We start from the raw sequence: 16,857 nt of genomic DNA on the forward strand, positions 1-16,857 counted from the left end.
ACTCCTCTCCTCTGCTTGTGTTTTACATTTGGAACAGATTTCTTTTCAAGTGGGGAGGGGGAGTAGAACTCCTTAGCATCAGAGCATGTTAATAATAATATAGGAAGTACTAATGCTCTGATGGTCATTTCGAAAAATCCTTTCTTACTGAGCACCTAGAAGCTAAAAGGAACATACGTGCCAAATTTCAAGTTTGTAGGCTTTACAGTTCTGAAGATTTTGTGGTGATGTGTGAGTGGTATTTCGCTTTTAAATTAGATTCATAGCAGATATAGATATATAGATAGATATACCACTTTACTTGGCTATTTGTATTCTATAGAGTAATATAACAATTTAAAAAATAAAATGTTTCTGATTTTATAAAAAAAATCAATAAAAATCCTTCTTCCATAATACATTAAATAACTCTAAGGTAGCATATCTTTATTTTAGACTTTAATCTACTCCCTTGGCAGTAGTGAGGTAGGGGATGAGGGTCAGAGACTATCATTTTGTTCTTATGTATTGTATAAAAGGAGACATTGAGATTCTAGGAAAATGCAAGATACACATTCCGTAGAAGTAATGGAAGAAAAATTGTATTTTTTAAAAACTTGGTAGAACATTGAAACATATGGTATAGCATGAATTTAATTCAAGAGAAGAAGATAGGTATCAAGATTATTCAAGAAACTGGCCACATGAAGAAAACATGTTGAAAACAGCCCAACATGGAGCCTTCCATCATAATCCAACTTTCACTGCAATGCATGAACCTAATAATTTAAGAATATCAACATATTCAATAGAACAACTGACAGATGGAAACAGGTTTTGTATCACACAATGAATGACACTTTAGTCCATCATATTACAGACATGAGTGTTGTATAAATGAAGCCATATGTTGGGATAGGGTTGCTTGTGTCACATGAACCCCGGAAAATGCTAATTCCATAACCATAATCAACATACACATATTAACACAGTTGCAAATGTATATTAAAAACCAACATGGTGCGGTGGTTAAGGTGTTGGATTAGAAACAAGGAAAGCCAGCCTCTATTCCTCCCTTAAGGATAGAAACCATCTGGGTGATTTGGAGCCAATTCTTTTCTCTCAACCATAGACTAGGAAGCCGGAATAAAAACATCTATCAACCCACACTGAACCAGCACAATGGAGTGAAGTCCATAGCCTTCAACGAAGAGACCTTCAAACTTGTAAAGCCGGCTGGATGACTTTGGGCCAGTCACTCTCTCTCAGCCCAACTTACCTGTTGTTTTGGGAAACAAAACAGGGGTCTTCAAACTTGACAGCTTTAAGACTTGTGGACTTCAACTCCCAGAATTCTTCCTCCAGTCATGTTAGTTCAGGAATTCTGGGAGTTGAAGTCCACAAGTATTAGACTTGCCAAGTTTGAAGACTCTTGGAATATTGGGTAAATTTGCCACCTGAAGTTACTTATAAAAACCATGAAAGCAGGATTTTAAAAAGTCCAAAAAGTACAGAAATTTTATATACCCATAAATTTCACTACCACTATCAAAATTAGCACCTTATTAATGACTCTCCAGCAAGTGTAAGCAGGTGGAGAGCAACTTTCATACAAGCTGCCTCCCTAACATTCCAAGGAAGAATCATGTTAGTAGTACCTCTCTATCCCAAACAGTGAGAGATGAAAGATACCTATATCATTTGTAGTCTCCTCGGGTCACTGAAAGAGGGGCTACCTCTAGAGACCCAAGAAGCGTTGTCTGTATTTTCCTACCCTACCTTTGGAGGGTAGGAAATGCACAGCCCCTTCCTCCAGCCATTCCTCATTGGTTTACTATAGTTCCTTAAAAACCGTTGTTTTGCTGATTGGCTGGAGTTCCTCCTCGCCCCTCCTTCCCCTTTTGGAAACCGCCGGCCTGATGTTTTTCTTTTTAAAGGGGCGTTGTCGCTTCCTCCCCGTACCTTCAAGGTGCGCTCCCGATCTGGAGAGCCGAAGGCATCGGCTGCCGTCATGGGCGCTCTCAGGATCGTGACAGGAGCGCTGCAGCCTCGGGAGATCCGGCGCCACTGGAGAAGAGGGCACGGTTTGGAGCTGGTCCTTCCCGTGGCTTTGGGCAGAGCCCCCTACTCCGCCGGAGGGAGAGAGGCGGTGATGAATGGCCGTCACCAGCAGCCGCAGCAGCCTAAACAGCGCCTCACTGACCAGTAAGGGCTATCGCTTGTCACGCTGTAGTTTGGGGGATCTTAAATCAGAGGGGGGTGGTCTCTGGTCATTCCCAATGGCCAAATGTGCAAGATCACTTTAATCCCAATCCTTGGAGTGCAGCCTCTTGCCTTGTACTAGCCAACTTTCTCCACGGGATAGATCCAGGGGGTGTGAGAGCCCAAACTATTTTTTCACATTGGCACCAAGGAACAAATGGGGCTTGCCTGCTACAGGTAGTCCTTGACTTGCAACAGTTCTCTTAGTGACCATTCAAATTTACAACGGCACTGAAAAAAGTGTCCTATGACCGTTTTTCACAATTACCATCTCCCTATGATCATGTGATCAGCTTGGCAATTGATTCATACTTAAGACCATTCACCTTGATCCGTGAACGGTGATCATCTTTTGCGGCTTTCTGACAATCAATGGGGAAGCCAGATTTACTTAACAACTGGGTTACTAGCTTATCAACTGCAGTGACTCGCTTAACAACTGTGGAGAGAAAGGTCGTAAGGTGAGGCAAAACCCACTTAACAAATGTCTCACATAACAACATAATTTTGGAGCTCAATTGTGGTCGTAAGTCGAGGATTACCTGTACTCCAGATTTATTTATTTGTTCAGTCAAGTAAATGAAGTGGAGAGGCAGAGGAGATGGGATTGTAAAGGAAACTTTGCCCAGAGCAGAGTGCCAGCTTTTTAATTTGTTTCATTCAGCGATTCTTTTTTCTTTTTCTTTTAAAAGCAACTAGAGCTTCACACTGCCTGCGCAGCCACAGAGAGTTTTCAGTCCAAGACACAAAAGAAACATTAAGCTTTCTGACTAAATTCTCTAAATATTCAGAAGTCATTTTCACTGTCTTTTAATTGGTGCCTATTGGTTTTTGGCATTTCATGTTCTATGACATGCTAAGCCTCTTCACTTCTGCCAGTCTGGGCAGTAAGATCTGAGGCTGTTCCCAGCAGAAATGCTGGCTGCCATAGAAACATCTCCTCAGCAGCGGAATTGCATTTGATCCAAAATGCAGCTATGGAAAAGGAGAAACAAACTGAGCCTTGGCGCTATTTTATGATCTAAAATATATCCGGCGTGGTTAATACTTTGGGGGATTTTTTTCCAGGGCATAAAATCTCTACCAAGTATTAAATGACAGTGATTGTGTTTCTGTAGGATGCATGATCTGATTGCAGTTTGATTCTGTAGAAATAGAAATACGTATTTTACTTTTGGATGCATTTTTCTAACACTCAAATAACATTTGAAGTTCTTGAGAAATATTGGAGGTTTTTTAAACATAATCTTTTTTTGCCACTTGTTGTGCAAGGCTGTTATTCTTGTATTTTGTGTTCCTTTTTCACATTTTATGTGCAATTCAACGGGCAGGTACCTGAATGTATATTGATTAGTGTCTATTACAGGTGAAACTCGAAAAATTAGAATATTGTGCAAAATTTCATTTATTTCAGTAATGCAACCTAAAAGGTGAAATTAATATATGAGATAGTCCCATTACATGCAAAGCAAGATAGTTCAAGCCGTGATGTGTCATAATTGAGATGATTATGGCTTACAGCTCATGAAAACCCCAAATCCACAATCTCAGAAAATTAGAATATTACATGCAATCAAGAAAACAAGGATTGTACATAGAACAATATCGGACCTCTGAAAAGTATAAGCATGCAAATGTACTCAGTACCTGGTTTGGGCCCCTTTTGCAGCAATTACTGCCTCAGTGCGGCCTGGCATGGAAGCTATCAGCCTGTGGCACTGCTGAGGTGTTATGGAAGACCAGGATGCTTCAATAGCGGCCTTCAGCTTTTCTGCATTGTTCGGTCCCATGTCTCTCATCTTTCTCTTGGCAATGCCCCATAGATTCTCTATGGGGTTCAGGTCAGGCGAGTTTGCTGGCCAATCGAGCACAGTAATCCCACGGTCATTGGACCAGGTTTTGGTGCTTTTGGCAGTGTAGGCAGGTGCCAAGTCCTGCTGGAAAATGAAATCAGCATCCCCATAAAGCTCATCTGCAGAAGGAAGCATGAAGTGCTCCAAAATGTTCTGGTAGACGGCTGCATTGACCCTGGACTTAATGAAGCACAGCGGACTAGCACCAGCAGATGACATGGCTCCCCAGATCAACATAGACTGTGGAAACTTCACACTGGACTTCAAGCATCTTGCAGTGTGTGTCTCTCCATTTTTCCTCCAGACTCTGGGTCCTTGGTTTCCAAATGAGATGCAAAAGTTTCTGTCATCTGAAGCAACAGATCAATTCTGTTTTTCTTTAGCCCAGGTAAGACGCTTCTGACATTTGTTGTTCAGGAGCGGCTTGACAAGAGGAATACAACATTTGAAGCTCATGTCCAGGATCCGTCTGTGTGTGGTGGCTCTTGATGCACTGACTCCAGCCTCAGTCCACTCCTTGTGAAAGTCCCCAACACTTTTGAATGGCGTTTTCCTAACAATCCTCTCCAGGTTGCAGTCATCCCTGCTGCTTGTGCACCTTTTTCTTCCATACTTTTCCCTTCCACATAACTTTCTATTAATGTGCTTTGATACAGCACTTTGGGAACATCCAACTTCTTTTGCAATTACCTTTTGAGGCTTTCCCTCCTTATGGAGAGTGTCAGTGATGGTTTTCTGCACAACTGTCAGGTCAGCAGTCTTTCCCATGATTGTGATTCCCACTGAACCAGACTGAGAGACCATTTAAAGGCTCAGGAACCCTTTGCAGGTGTTATGGCTTAATTGGCTGATTAGAGTGGGACACTTTGAGCCTAGAATATTGAACCTTTTCACAATATTCTAATTTTCTGAAATTGTGGATTTGGGATTTTCATGAGCTGTAAGCCATAATCATCTCAATTATGACACATCATGGCTTGAACTATCTTGCTTTGCATGTAATGAGTCTATCTCATATATTAGGTTCACCTTTTAAGTTGCATTACTGAAATAAATGAGCTTTTGCACAATATTTTAATTTTTCGAGTTTCACCTGTATATCAATATTACAGTGGCATGCTTCTTTACTTTTTTAGAACCCATGCATTTCTGAAAAACATTTTAAGTAAGCTTTTTTGTTTTAAATTCATTCATCTAGAAATTATTTTTCCTTCAAACTAATTTTAAATAATAAATAATAAAATAATAGCATTGGAACATAATGAATTATTATCCACTGTACAATTTATATCTCAACTATCTCTAAGGCTTAATTATTATTTTTCTTCTTTTCCCCTGATTCTTGCAATTTTTTGTATATTAAATAAGATGCTGGAACTGAATGTGTTATATAGATAATGATCAAATTTATTACAACAACTTGCCAGAAATAAATTAATAAAGATGGAGAGATAAAAACAACTGGCCATGTCAATTAAGTACCAAATAATTATTAAACATGAATTAGAATGGAGTATAATGGATTTTTCAGGAATAAAAAAAAATACGGGGATATTTTTGAATCCACCTTTATGACTAAAAAGCAAAAGCCAGTTTAGAGTTTTGTAGATACTGTAGCTGTCAAGTTCCATGGGAAACAAAAGACTGTTTTTAAAAGAAAAAATCTTTATTGTTTATATAGCAATACAACAGAATCTTAAAAGCATAGCCCAGTAATTTTTCTGCACAACTTATATCTAGTGTAATTAAGGCAGAATTACTCTCTTTCTAATGCTTCCCTGGGATTGAAGAATCTCTTCTGTGCCACTCTCCTTCCTCCCTTAACTACCTTATTGTCTGTTTTGTGTTCCCGTGGCCTATGACAATAGAGAGAATGGAAACTAAATGGTTAGACTGGGAGAGCTACCCCAGCATTCCTGGTGAGGAGGCATTTCAGTATTTGGAACAGCATAGACTCCCAGAATTCCTGAGTCAGAAGGGTCTTGATAAGTAGCCTACATAGTTAACTTTGACCCCATGCAGTTTCAGGTGTTTATCAAACCCCAAACATTCATTATATTAAAATAATGTAGATACTACTTTAATGGTATTATAAATAACAAAAAAATTGATCCCTTGTACAGTCCCATCCACCTTGCTCTAAACCAGGGGTCACCAACCTTTTAGACCTCAGGGACCACCAAACTCATAATTTTAAATCCTGGGGACCACTAACCGGTTCTGCAGGCATGGCCTAATTTGTGGGTGTGGCTTGGTGGTCATGTGACTGGCTGGGCATGGCTTGTATGTAAATATTATAAATATTTATATAAATATTGATTTTTTTATAAAAAATAAGCAACTTTTACCCAAAATCAGGCAAGGCAGGCAAGCAGGTAGAGTTGCTTACAGAATCACAGATTCACTTAGAGATCTGTGTTTCTGCCATTGGCTATCTGAGGCTGTCACATAAAATTTGCTTGCAAGCAAACTCACAAAATTATCTCACAACACACCATGTATGTAAATATTGATTTTTTTATTTAAAAAAGAGCCAACCTTTACCCAAAATCAGGCAAAGCATGCAGGCAGATTGAGTTGCCCACAGAATCACAGATTCACTTAGAGATTGGTGTTTCTGCCATCGGCTATCTGAGTCTGCACTGCTTCAGTCCTAAGGAAGGTTCAGCTCTGCTTAAAAGAGCCGAAGATATAAAAATTAGCTAGAAAGCAGGAAATCCAATGATTTCCTGCTTTCTAGCTAATCTAAATCTCCCAGCACAGCAGAACAGCTGTTGGTCGGGGAAAAAAAAAGAAAAAATAGCAACTTAGCAGGCAAATTTACCAGGTAAGGAGTAAATGGGCAGGGAGGGTTTCCGCGGTGCGGCCTTGTGTTCCCGTGCAGACTGGATTAATTGCTTTGGTGGGTGCTCTGCGGGTGACATTTCTCTGTGGACCACCAAAATTTTCTCACGGACCACCAGTGAGCCGCGGACCACCAGTTGGCGACCACTGCTCTAAACCATTCCTGATGCTGGTGATTCTCCAACTTCAGTGAGGAGAAATCTACTTTTCCTATTGTCTGAGTACTGAAAAGCAGACCCGTAGGAGCTAATGAGGAGAATAAATTGAGTGTGGAATTATGTTTTCCTGTGGGGAAAATGTTTCTTGTCTCTCTTGGTAGCATGGCTTTAATTTGCCCATATTCTTTTCTTTTAAGAGATACTTCTCTTCCCAGGAATTAATTAATTTTGGTATATAGGATAAGCGAGACCTACAGTAATTCTCCTTTAGGCATGGAAGCTCGCTGGGTAACTTTGGACAATCACATTTTCTAAGCCCTAGACTGGGAAATTGAAAAACATCTATCAAACCACATTGAAACACCATGGTAGATTATGATCTATAATCTTCAATAAAGAAGCCTACATCTTGCTATGGGATGATGATGATGATGATGATGGAGGAGGAGGAGGATGGAGGATGATATGTTGTTCCTGTTTTTCTCTCTCCAGGGACCTCTCAGTGAATGGGATGCTGCCACGTCTTAGTGATCTGCTCTTTTACACAATAGCCGAAGGACAGGAAAGCATCTCTGTTCATAAATTTACCACTGTAAGATATGCCCTTAAGAATGGCTAGGATTGCTTGGGTGGAAATGTTGGACTGCAATCCTCATTTCTAATTACAAATGAATCTTTTCAGTGCAAGTTTTTCTTTAAATTGGACGTGAAACCTATAACTTTCCATTAATCTAAGTAAGGGATGTGTTTTTTGTTGTGCATTGCTAATTGCATCATTACATACATGAAGATATACTTTGCTCCTTACAATTGTGTGATTGTATTATATGATTTATAATGCTTTTAAATCAGCAATTTTGGTGGAAATAAGAGAAAGCTTCTTTTTACTAGATAAGCACAGAAAAAATATGGTGGACATGGGATAAGTGTATCATATATAGAGTTCCTGTGAATTTCTCAAACTTATGTATAAAATTATGTGATAAGATGGATAGAGCTTAAGGATTTGCACAACTCCTGTGTAAAGCCTCCCAATTTCCATACTATTAGAAAATAAAATAGATCTCATGGCTTGAAATGATGGATAACCTGGTATGACATTAGACACTCAGAGAAAGCCTTTGTGTTGGAAGACTGGGGACATCCTTTCCCAAATAACCTTGTCTGTGATGCTACTGTCACAATTTCTACCCTAGAAGAAAGAAAGATTACAATAACATCTGCTATTCTAATGCCAATAGAAACGGAGTATCTATGGGTACTGTTTTACCTGTAATACAATTTATTCTCTCAGTTAATTTTTCTGGGCAATATGCATGATTTTTCATTGGAGCCTTCAATTTCCTCTTAGTAGAAATCCATCCACCCTCTGAAAAACAGCATGTGGAAGTTTTCCACGCATGTAAAAGCATATGCGTGCATGGACTAAAATGTAATTAAGAATTCACCCTTCATACTGATGAAATATGGGGTACTGCATCCAGTTCTAGCAACCCTCATCTTGCCGTATTTTCATCCATGACTGGTTCTTAATTCAGGCCTTACAGCGTACTGGCCTTTGGACCTCAGATCCACGTCTTCGGGACTGCATGAATCTGATGCGGACCACAATTCAAGGAGCTAGCAGTGGAGGAATGCTGAGTCGAGAACTTTTTCGGAGGTAGGAATTACATTGAAGTGTTCCTGGTGGTGTAGCTGCTCCTTTGCAACTGGAGCCCTGAATCTATGCTTGTTTAACAAAGTCTACCAGCTTCTGCAGGCAAATTTAGTTTTCATTCATCATGTTGCAAACCTCAAGTCACAGATTTCCTTATGTACTCCTATTCTCACATATCTCCTGTGCATCTCTTCCTATATCTTCTTCCCCTCGACCCACCACAATTTTTCATAGCCTAAGAACATGAGGGCTACTTTGGTTAAGCAATATACATGCTACAGTAGTTAAATTTGCATGTTGGGGAACAGCAACTATGTAACAGGGATAGCTTTAGAATGTTAAAAAATGTCCAATTATTTTGAAAAACCTCAAGTTTTTTATTTGGATATGCTGAATTTCTACTCTGTTCCTAAGATCTGATTTAATGGTAGCTGCATTCAAACAACGTATTAAGTTTTCATGTGGTATTTGTTGAGGTAATTCCCCGTTAGGAGAATGAGCGCATACAGGGAGACGTATTTGAGAGGAGTGTTTGAATAATAAAACATACAGCACACAGATACACTGTACAGTAAATGTAGGTTTTTGCTTCCAGAAAAGTTAAGCAAAGTCCAAAATAGGCAGTCCAAAGTCATTTACAGGTAAAATCAGTCAATTTTCATCCAGGGATAATCCAAATATCAAATTCCAGTGTCAAAAACGGTTCAGTATCAGACTTACATTAAATCCAGTAATATCAGTCAATTAGAAGAAATGGAGCAATGTCAATACTTTCCAACAGAAGGAAACAGAGATACACTCACACTCTCTTCTGAGATTCAGACTAAAACAAACCAGATTTCTGGCTCCATCTTATGGCCGTCTGAGAAACCACACCTAATTACAGTTTTGCATTTTCTTAAAGTTACAGTTTTAAAATGTTTATCCTGGTTTATACATTTCTAACCCAAATAGCTGTTAGGTGACTCATATTCCTAACATTCTCCCCTTTTGGGTAAGATAATATATACAACCTTACATTCTAAGTCCATAATCTTCACAGCTAGCCTTATGCTTTATAGAGCCCTGGGCCTTTATAAAATGATCTGCTCTATTGTTTTCTGACATACAGTATTCTAGCTTAATCATCTTACTTTGCACACATTGTCTCACATTAAAATATCTTAAATCTGTGTGTTTTGTTCTTGTTTTAACAGCAATATTTGAAGCCATCTGTATTGCTGATTGGTTATCTTCGTAAACTACAGTAGAATCTGTTATATTAATTCCCATATCAATTAATAATTGTTTATACAAAAATAAATCTGTACATAATAAAAACAAACATGAGAATTCAGCCTCCATTGTTGACAAAAATGTTTATCCTGGTTTATATATTTCTAACCCAAATAGCTGTTAGGTGACTCATATTCCTAACAGTATTTTTTGATTGGGCTCTTTGTTGGACGAACCCAAACTGGAAGTTTTGTCAATCACAACATAGTACATTGTGTGAACCCAGGTAACTCTGGTCTAGCAAACAAACTACAACTTAGCAAATCATACCACAGTGCAGTATATAATTCAGTCAATATATGGGAATGGAAGGTTTATTCTGTGTCTTTTTTTTTTTGCTCTGGACTTCATATATGGCAACTAGAAACTGCAGGAGGTTAGCTAAAAAAAGAATTATAGAGAAAGATAGGGAGAGGAGATAAATCAGTTAGCATTTCAAAACTGGAAGCTTTTTTTTAAAAAAAACTGGCTAACTTGTTAAGTTTAGATGTTCAAAGTGCAAGAAAAGTGGGGAAAACATGCTTCTGAGTTGTTTGGTTGGTATTGTCAAGTCAGTTGCTTTTCAAGGCAAAGAAGTAGAAGATAAAATGGTCATTATAGCGTTCATGTCTGCTTGGTCACTAAATAAGACATCCTACTCTATTCTCCTATGTGCCATTCAATATCTCATCTATAATTTTGGCTTCCAGGTGTGTGAGTAGCAATATAGTTCTCTTGACCCAGGCTTTCCGGAAGAAATTTATTATCCCTGACTTTGAGGAATTTACATCACACGTGGAGCAGATCTTTGAGCTTACCAAAGGACTTAGGGAGGGCAAGGTAAAAAGATCTGATTGCACATAGCAATCATAGGGTAAATGATATGACTCCTTTGCTATCTTCCCCAAAAAAGTCTGTATGGAAAGCTCCCCAGTGCTTGGGTAGAATATGAAAGTGGCAGATAAGAAGGCGAAGAGTGTGGCTGGCCGGCCTTAGAATTAAGGAGAGAGGTTGTCTTATTCAACCTGCACAGAACTTGAATATCTCCCCTTAAATATCCTTAACTCTTACTAAAATCCCTCCAAAACGGTTTTCAGTGCTGTTGTAACTTCGAACGGTCGCTACAAATGGTTGTAAGTTGAGGGCAATGTCGTAATAACATAAAACCACAAATGTATATGGCAGTCTAGGATTTCTTCCTCTGCTGCTGATTTTGTTCATTAGTGCACTCTTGCAGGCTGAGTTTCTCTGAGTTTCCATTTAATCCCCAAATCTCACTGGTGTAGAATGGAGGATGAGAGAAACGTCCTCCACTGCCCTCCCTTAGATGGGCTGCAGTGGTGCATTAACCACGAAGCAGACTAAGCACGTGCTTAGGGCACCAGGCCCAAAGTGGGCACCACATAGTTGAGAATATGGCTTCGTTTGTACAGTATGTACAAAGGAATGGGGCACCAAGGTTTGTCAGTGCTTAGGGCACCATTGAGCCTTCATCCGCCACTGATGGGCTGCAAAGGGGTAATGACTGTTTCCCTAGGGCTTGTCCCACATCTGAACAACTTCTCTTTCCTTTTATATAGGTAGCAAATTACATTCCACAAATGGCCAGATATAATCCAGACATCTGGGGTGTATCTCTCTGCACATTGGATGGACAACGGTGTGTATATAGAACTGAGATGCAAAAGGAGCGGGGCGGGGGGGTGTTGATGATGGACATTACAGAATGGGAAAAAACTATTTTCCCCCAAACAACAACTCGGTGAGGTGTGTTGGGCTGAGAGAGAGTGACTGGCTCAAAGTCACCCGGCGAGCTTCCCTGCCTGAGGGGGACTGAAAATAATCTTGTGGTTTCTAACCTGGTGTTTTAACCACCAGGCCAAACTCAGTGGGATTGTAATACAGGTAGTCCTCAACTTATAATCACAACCGGGCCCAATATTTCTGTTCCTAAGTGAGATATTTGTAAAGTGAGTTTTGCCTCAACTTTCTTGCCACAGTTATTAAGAGAACCACTGCAGTTGTTAAGTTAGTAAGGTGATTGTTAGGTGAATCTGCCTTCCTCTCTGATTTTGCTTGTTAGACAGTCGCACAAGGTGATCAGATGACGCCGGGACATTGCAACCGTCATAAATATGAACCAGTTGTCAAGCATCCAAATTTTGATCACATGACCATGGGGATGCTGCAATGGTTGTAAATGTGAATAACAGTCATAAGCCACTTATACGGCCGTTGCAACTTTGAACGGTCACTAAATGAACTGTTGTAAGTCGAGGACTACCTATATAAAGAGACGTTCCAATGTTTTTGGGACAGCATTCCAACTTTTGCACAAGTGTCAGGTCACCATGTCTTTGTCACTGGGTACAAAAGGGATGACATCATTTCTCTCCCCCCCCCCTCCCCTCCATCTCCCCAGGCATTCCATGGGCCACAGTAAGACTCCCTTCTGCCTGCAGTCATGTGTCAAGCCCTTAAAATATGCTGTTGCTGTCAGTGAATTGGGCACAGAGAGAGTCCATCAGTATGTGGGCAAAGAGCCCAGTGGGCTGCGTTACGACAAACTCTCTCTCAATGAAGAAGGTGAGTAGTGGAGAGGAACCCCCGTGTTCTGAGGAACAGGCGACCACAGTTCAAATCTTTGCACACCTAGTTGTAACACAGGTAATGTTCTTTGTCAGCCCCTTTGACTACTAAAAGCCTTAACTGTGAGAATGAGACCATTCCAGTTGTGATGGAAAACATGTTTGAGCCAGGGGTGCAATTTCTGTTGAAAGACAAGCCAGAGTTTGTGTAACACGTGTGAAATACTTGTTTTAACCTTCCGGGATGGTAACATTGTACAAATCCTGGGTGTACTGAAAGGTGGTATGGAAATGCTGGTCATAAAGTATCTCTATTTTCCCTATTAATATTCCCATGGAAAATAAGAAGGGGAGCTTTTCCCTTAATCTTCATCTGTCCCATTAAAACTTTTCCTCTTTCAATTCACTTTAAATTCCATGCAAAATTGAGGCAGATCTTTCCACGGGACATACGCAAGGGGGAAATGAGAACTGCTTACAAACATCTTATGTTTATTTTTATATGTATTTGATTATTAGGTAGATGTTTTATAGTCCATTAGTTCATTGGTCCTACTTTTTATTATGATTTGTTTATTAAGTGAATGGTACTTAATGAACCTATGAAAAATATGCATTCTTCATTAAAGTAATGGTGATTTTTTTTTTCATTTTCGGTAAAGCCTCCATAATGGCATACAAAGAGACAGTAATTTAGGATCACATGAAAAATTAAAACAAAAGTTCTTATTATATTGTTAACAGCACTTAGCAATAGCACTTAGACTTATATACTGCTTCGCAGTGTTTTACAGCCTTTCTCTAACAGTTTATAGAGGCAGCATATTGCCCCCAACAATCTGGGTTCTCATTTTACTGGCCTCGGAATGGTGGAAGGCTGAGTCAACCTTGAGCCAGTCAGGATCGAACTCCTGTCTGTGGGCAGAGTCCGCTTGCAATACTACATTCTAACCACTTGCACTACCATGACTCTTCCCCAACTCAGAGGTCCTGCAGATCTATGGCTTCTACAGTTCAGCCAAAAAAGTTGGTCAGTGCTGAGGGAGGATTTGGGAATTGTGGTTCCATCTTATTTATTTAAAAACATTTATAAAGCCTCCCATCTGTCAACCAATTCTGGACAGCTCCCAAAGAAAAATTTAAAAAAACATATAAAATCACTTTCAAAGCTATAAAACTCAACCAATTAAAACGTTAAAAACAACAGAAACCTGGCACCAATCAGACCTCTCGATGAGAACGTCCTTTTTCTTTTTGTTAATTTTAAAAATGTAAAATTAATTAATTTTAAAGCTCATCCATAAACTGTGCAAGATCTCTGCAAGATCTATTTGTCTTCCTGACATCATAACCCTGCCGAGGTTTAGAAATTCTCCTTTTCTTTTCTTAGATTTATAAGGCTGTCAAACTAGAAAGACTCCAGGCAGCTTTATTTCTCATTTATTTCTGAGGTAATACGACTAAATGGAACATGTGGGAAGATAAGGGACAACCGTTACTTGGCTAACTTCAACACAAAAAAATGAATGGACGTACATTAAATAACTTTAAAGGGTTGTATTAAAGAAGTTAACCTGATTCTATAGTATTGTTATAGCCAATCATTAATAGAATCCTAACCCTGTTTCCCTGACTGATGGAGGATTTCTGGGGCTAAAACTCTCAGCCTTCCTCAGATTTGCCCATCTACTTACACCTCCCAAACCCATCATTCCTTAGTTTCTGTATGTAAACAGAAAGGAGGTGCCCTATATGACCGTGCTTTGATTGACAGTTCCACCCCCCAATCAACCCAGATTCTGCTATATAGGGAAGGCCAGTGAGTTAGAGAAATCTTAACTGAGGAGGAAGATGCAGAATTCAAAGAATCCTGTTTTAATCCATTCCTTTGCATTCAGGGATTCCACACAACCCTATGGTGAATGCAGGAGCCATTGTGGTGAGCTCTCTTATCAAGGTAAAGTTTCTTCAGCTCTAGTATTGATATTAGACATGGGCTGGAGTCCCCTGACATTGGATACAGTTCAGATTAAAGACATTAACTCTGGACTCACTTTGCAAATGCTGGAATGTGATTTGTTTGATTTTGGCTTAACTTGTAGCTTGAACCCATTAGCTGCTATCTTTGGTAAACTATGCCTTAGTATACTGTGTGAATAACTCCCATTGCCATATAAGGGGTTCTACATAAGGTGCAAAGTCTATATTGCAATGCACACATTGTCGCTTCTACTTCCCCTACCCCAGAAACAACATTTGGGTTATTCCATAAGGATCACCTTTGATATTATCCTATAAAGATGGATTCCGGTTCCAATTTATCTCCAAGGTGAGGGATTATAGAAAATTTGGGTTTGTTTGCTGCATTCTAGTCATGCCTGCTATTACCAATAGGCTATAACATGCTGTTGCTACATTGATCTTCCCATTATGTTTTTTTCCCCCTTTGTCAGAGTTGCATCTGTTCTACTCTCTCACTCTTGGCCAAAGTTGAGGGATCCCTTGTTTCATAGGGCAGATCCATATGGAGCTCAAGCCTCAAGCCTCTTCTCATCTACTCTCTCAAAGCTAAATATTCCTCCATGTCCTTAAAGTTCTACACAAGATTTAACAGCTGTTCTGCCCATTTCAATAAGTGATCCAGGACCTCTGTAGCTATTTTAACTAGAAGGTTTTGAATGCATTGCTAAACCTATAATGTATTTCTAAACTTTCTAACAACAACCATCCTGGATGCTTACATTTGTCACATGTGTCTCTAAAGGCATTTGATTTTTCTCTCTCTCTTTTTCTTCTTTTTCATCATCAGATGGGCTGCAATAAAGCAGAGAAGTTTGACTATGTGAGTGTGATCTTCATTTCCCTGCTGGAAAACTCCACAGTGCCCTTTCTGGAGGGTTGGAGGAGAAATTGATTTTCTGGCAACACTGGCTGATCAAGTCATTTATCTTGCACTGCAATCCTGCCATTTGATTTAGACATTTGTTTAAAAATCCCCTAGAATATTTAGTGATGAAGGGTGAAAAACACGTAGAACAGAAGGGCATGCTTTCTAAATGACAAAGTGACAAAGAGTATTTCTGATTCAATTAGGACAAGGATGGAGAAGCTGCGGCCTGCAGGAGCATTCAATTGTCCAGCATCTCTTTTGCAATCCCAATTTTTTTTTAAAAAAAAGTGTTTGTTTTTTTTCTTCTTATTTTGAAGGATGGGTGATAATTAACAAAATGGGTACCAAACTGTTACATGAAATTAAAAACCTCGCAGTTAGGCATACAAATAAATGACCGGCAACAGAAAAAGAAAGAAAGGATATGGGAAGACTGGAAAAATCCAGACTGAAATAAAAAAAGAACTGGATCGTAGAAGAGCTCCCTTCTGGATGAATTTTTTTGTTTGTTTCTGTTCTAGGTGGTGGATTATTTGAAGAAGATGGCTGGAAATGAATACGTGGGATTCAGCAATACCACGTAAAGCACATGTGTTGTGTGTGTGGTGGGGCTTGTGGTTAGAATGCCTAGCGTCAGGTTTCATCTGAATGACAGTTCTCCAAATGGAGACATCCAGTTACTGGGAGAAATGAGGATTTGTGCACATGTCTTTGCAGGTTTCAGTCAGAGAAAGAAACAGGAGATCGGAATTATGCCATTGGCTACTATCTCAAAGACAAAAAGGTAACAAGAGGGAAGTGGGGGGAGAGAAACCCTGGGCTTTTTAGCAGACCAGGATAAACACAGTGTTTGTTGAAAGAAACCCCACTTTGCCAAGATCTGACCCCACTTTATTGTCTTTGCTTCCCTACTTGGCAGTGCTTTCCACGTGGTGCAGACATGATGGCAGCTCTTGACTTGTATTTCCAGGTAAGTTGCATTTTGAACTGCTGCTGAGCTGGTATGTTGGGTCCAAAACAATCCTTTTGAGTTTGAGAGAGGCAAAAAAATTAAACCATTTCAGGATGATTTTTTTTTTTAAAAAAAGTTAATATTACCGAGTTGGATTGCAGTTTGGTGCTTTGGTGCTTTTTTTTCTCCTTCTTTCAAACCTATTCCTTTAGATCAGAGGTGGGGAACTATGGCCCTTTTATGACTTGTAGACTTCAACTCCCAGAACATCAGGGTCAGCGTGGCTGGCTCAGGAATTCTGGGAGTTGAAGTCCACAAGTCTTAAAATTGCCAAGGTTGGAGACCCCTGCTCCCCACTCCTGCTCTAAATTAATATCCCACAGGCCCAGTGGTGGGATTCAATTTTTTTTACTACTGGTT

At 39.6% G+C, this 16,857-nt stretch overlaps 1 protein-coding gene and 1 long non-coding RNA gene across 3 annotated transcripts in view; one reads left to right on the forward strand and one right to left on the reverse strand.

The window, feature by feature from the left end:
- LOC148127075 (uncharacterized) overlaps positions 1-16,857 on the reverse strand; it is a 136,686-nt gene that overhangs the window by 99,250 nt on the left and 20,579 nt on the right. The gene's annotated exons all lie outside the window — the stretch shown is intronic.
- GLS2 (glutaminase 2) overlaps positions 1,904-16,857 on the forward strand; it is a 29,829-nt gene continuing 14,875 nt past the window's right edge. For both annotated transcript variants that reach the window (XM_026717430.2, XM_087925199.1), the window contains exons 1-11: positions 1,904-2,184; positions 7,589-7,688; positions 8,635-8,756; positions 10,718-10,847; positions 11,588-11,667; positions 12,430-12,593; positions 14,494-14,552; positions 15,405-15,437; positions 16,007-16,065; positions 16,203-16,269; positions 16,405-16,455. In XM_026717430.2, the coding sequence (XP_026573215.2) occupies positions 1,991-2,184; positions 7,589-7,688; positions 8,635-8,756; positions 10,718-10,847; positions 11,588-11,667; positions 12,430-12,593; positions 14,494-14,552; positions 15,405-15,437; positions 16,007-16,065; positions 16,203-16,269; positions 16,405-16,455 (1,059 nt within the window). In that variant the 5' untranslated portion in view covers positions 1,904-1,990. The remainder of the gene's footprint in view (positions 2,185-7,588; positions 7,689-8,634; positions 8,757-10,717; positions 10,848-11,587; positions 11,668-12,429; positions 12,594-14,493; positions 14,553-15,404; positions 15,438-16,006; positions 16,066-16,202; positions 16,270-16,404; positions 16,456-16,857) is intronic.

Source organism: Pseudonaja textilis, chromosome 2, assembly GCF_049901715.1.
Source record: "Pseudonaja textilis isolate UNSWEBS1 chromosome 2, rPseTex1.2, whole genome shotgun sequence".
In the NCBI taxonomy this organism is placed as follows: Eukaryota; Metazoa; Chordata; class Lepidosauria; order Squamata; family Elapidae; genus Pseudonaja; species Pseudonaja textilis.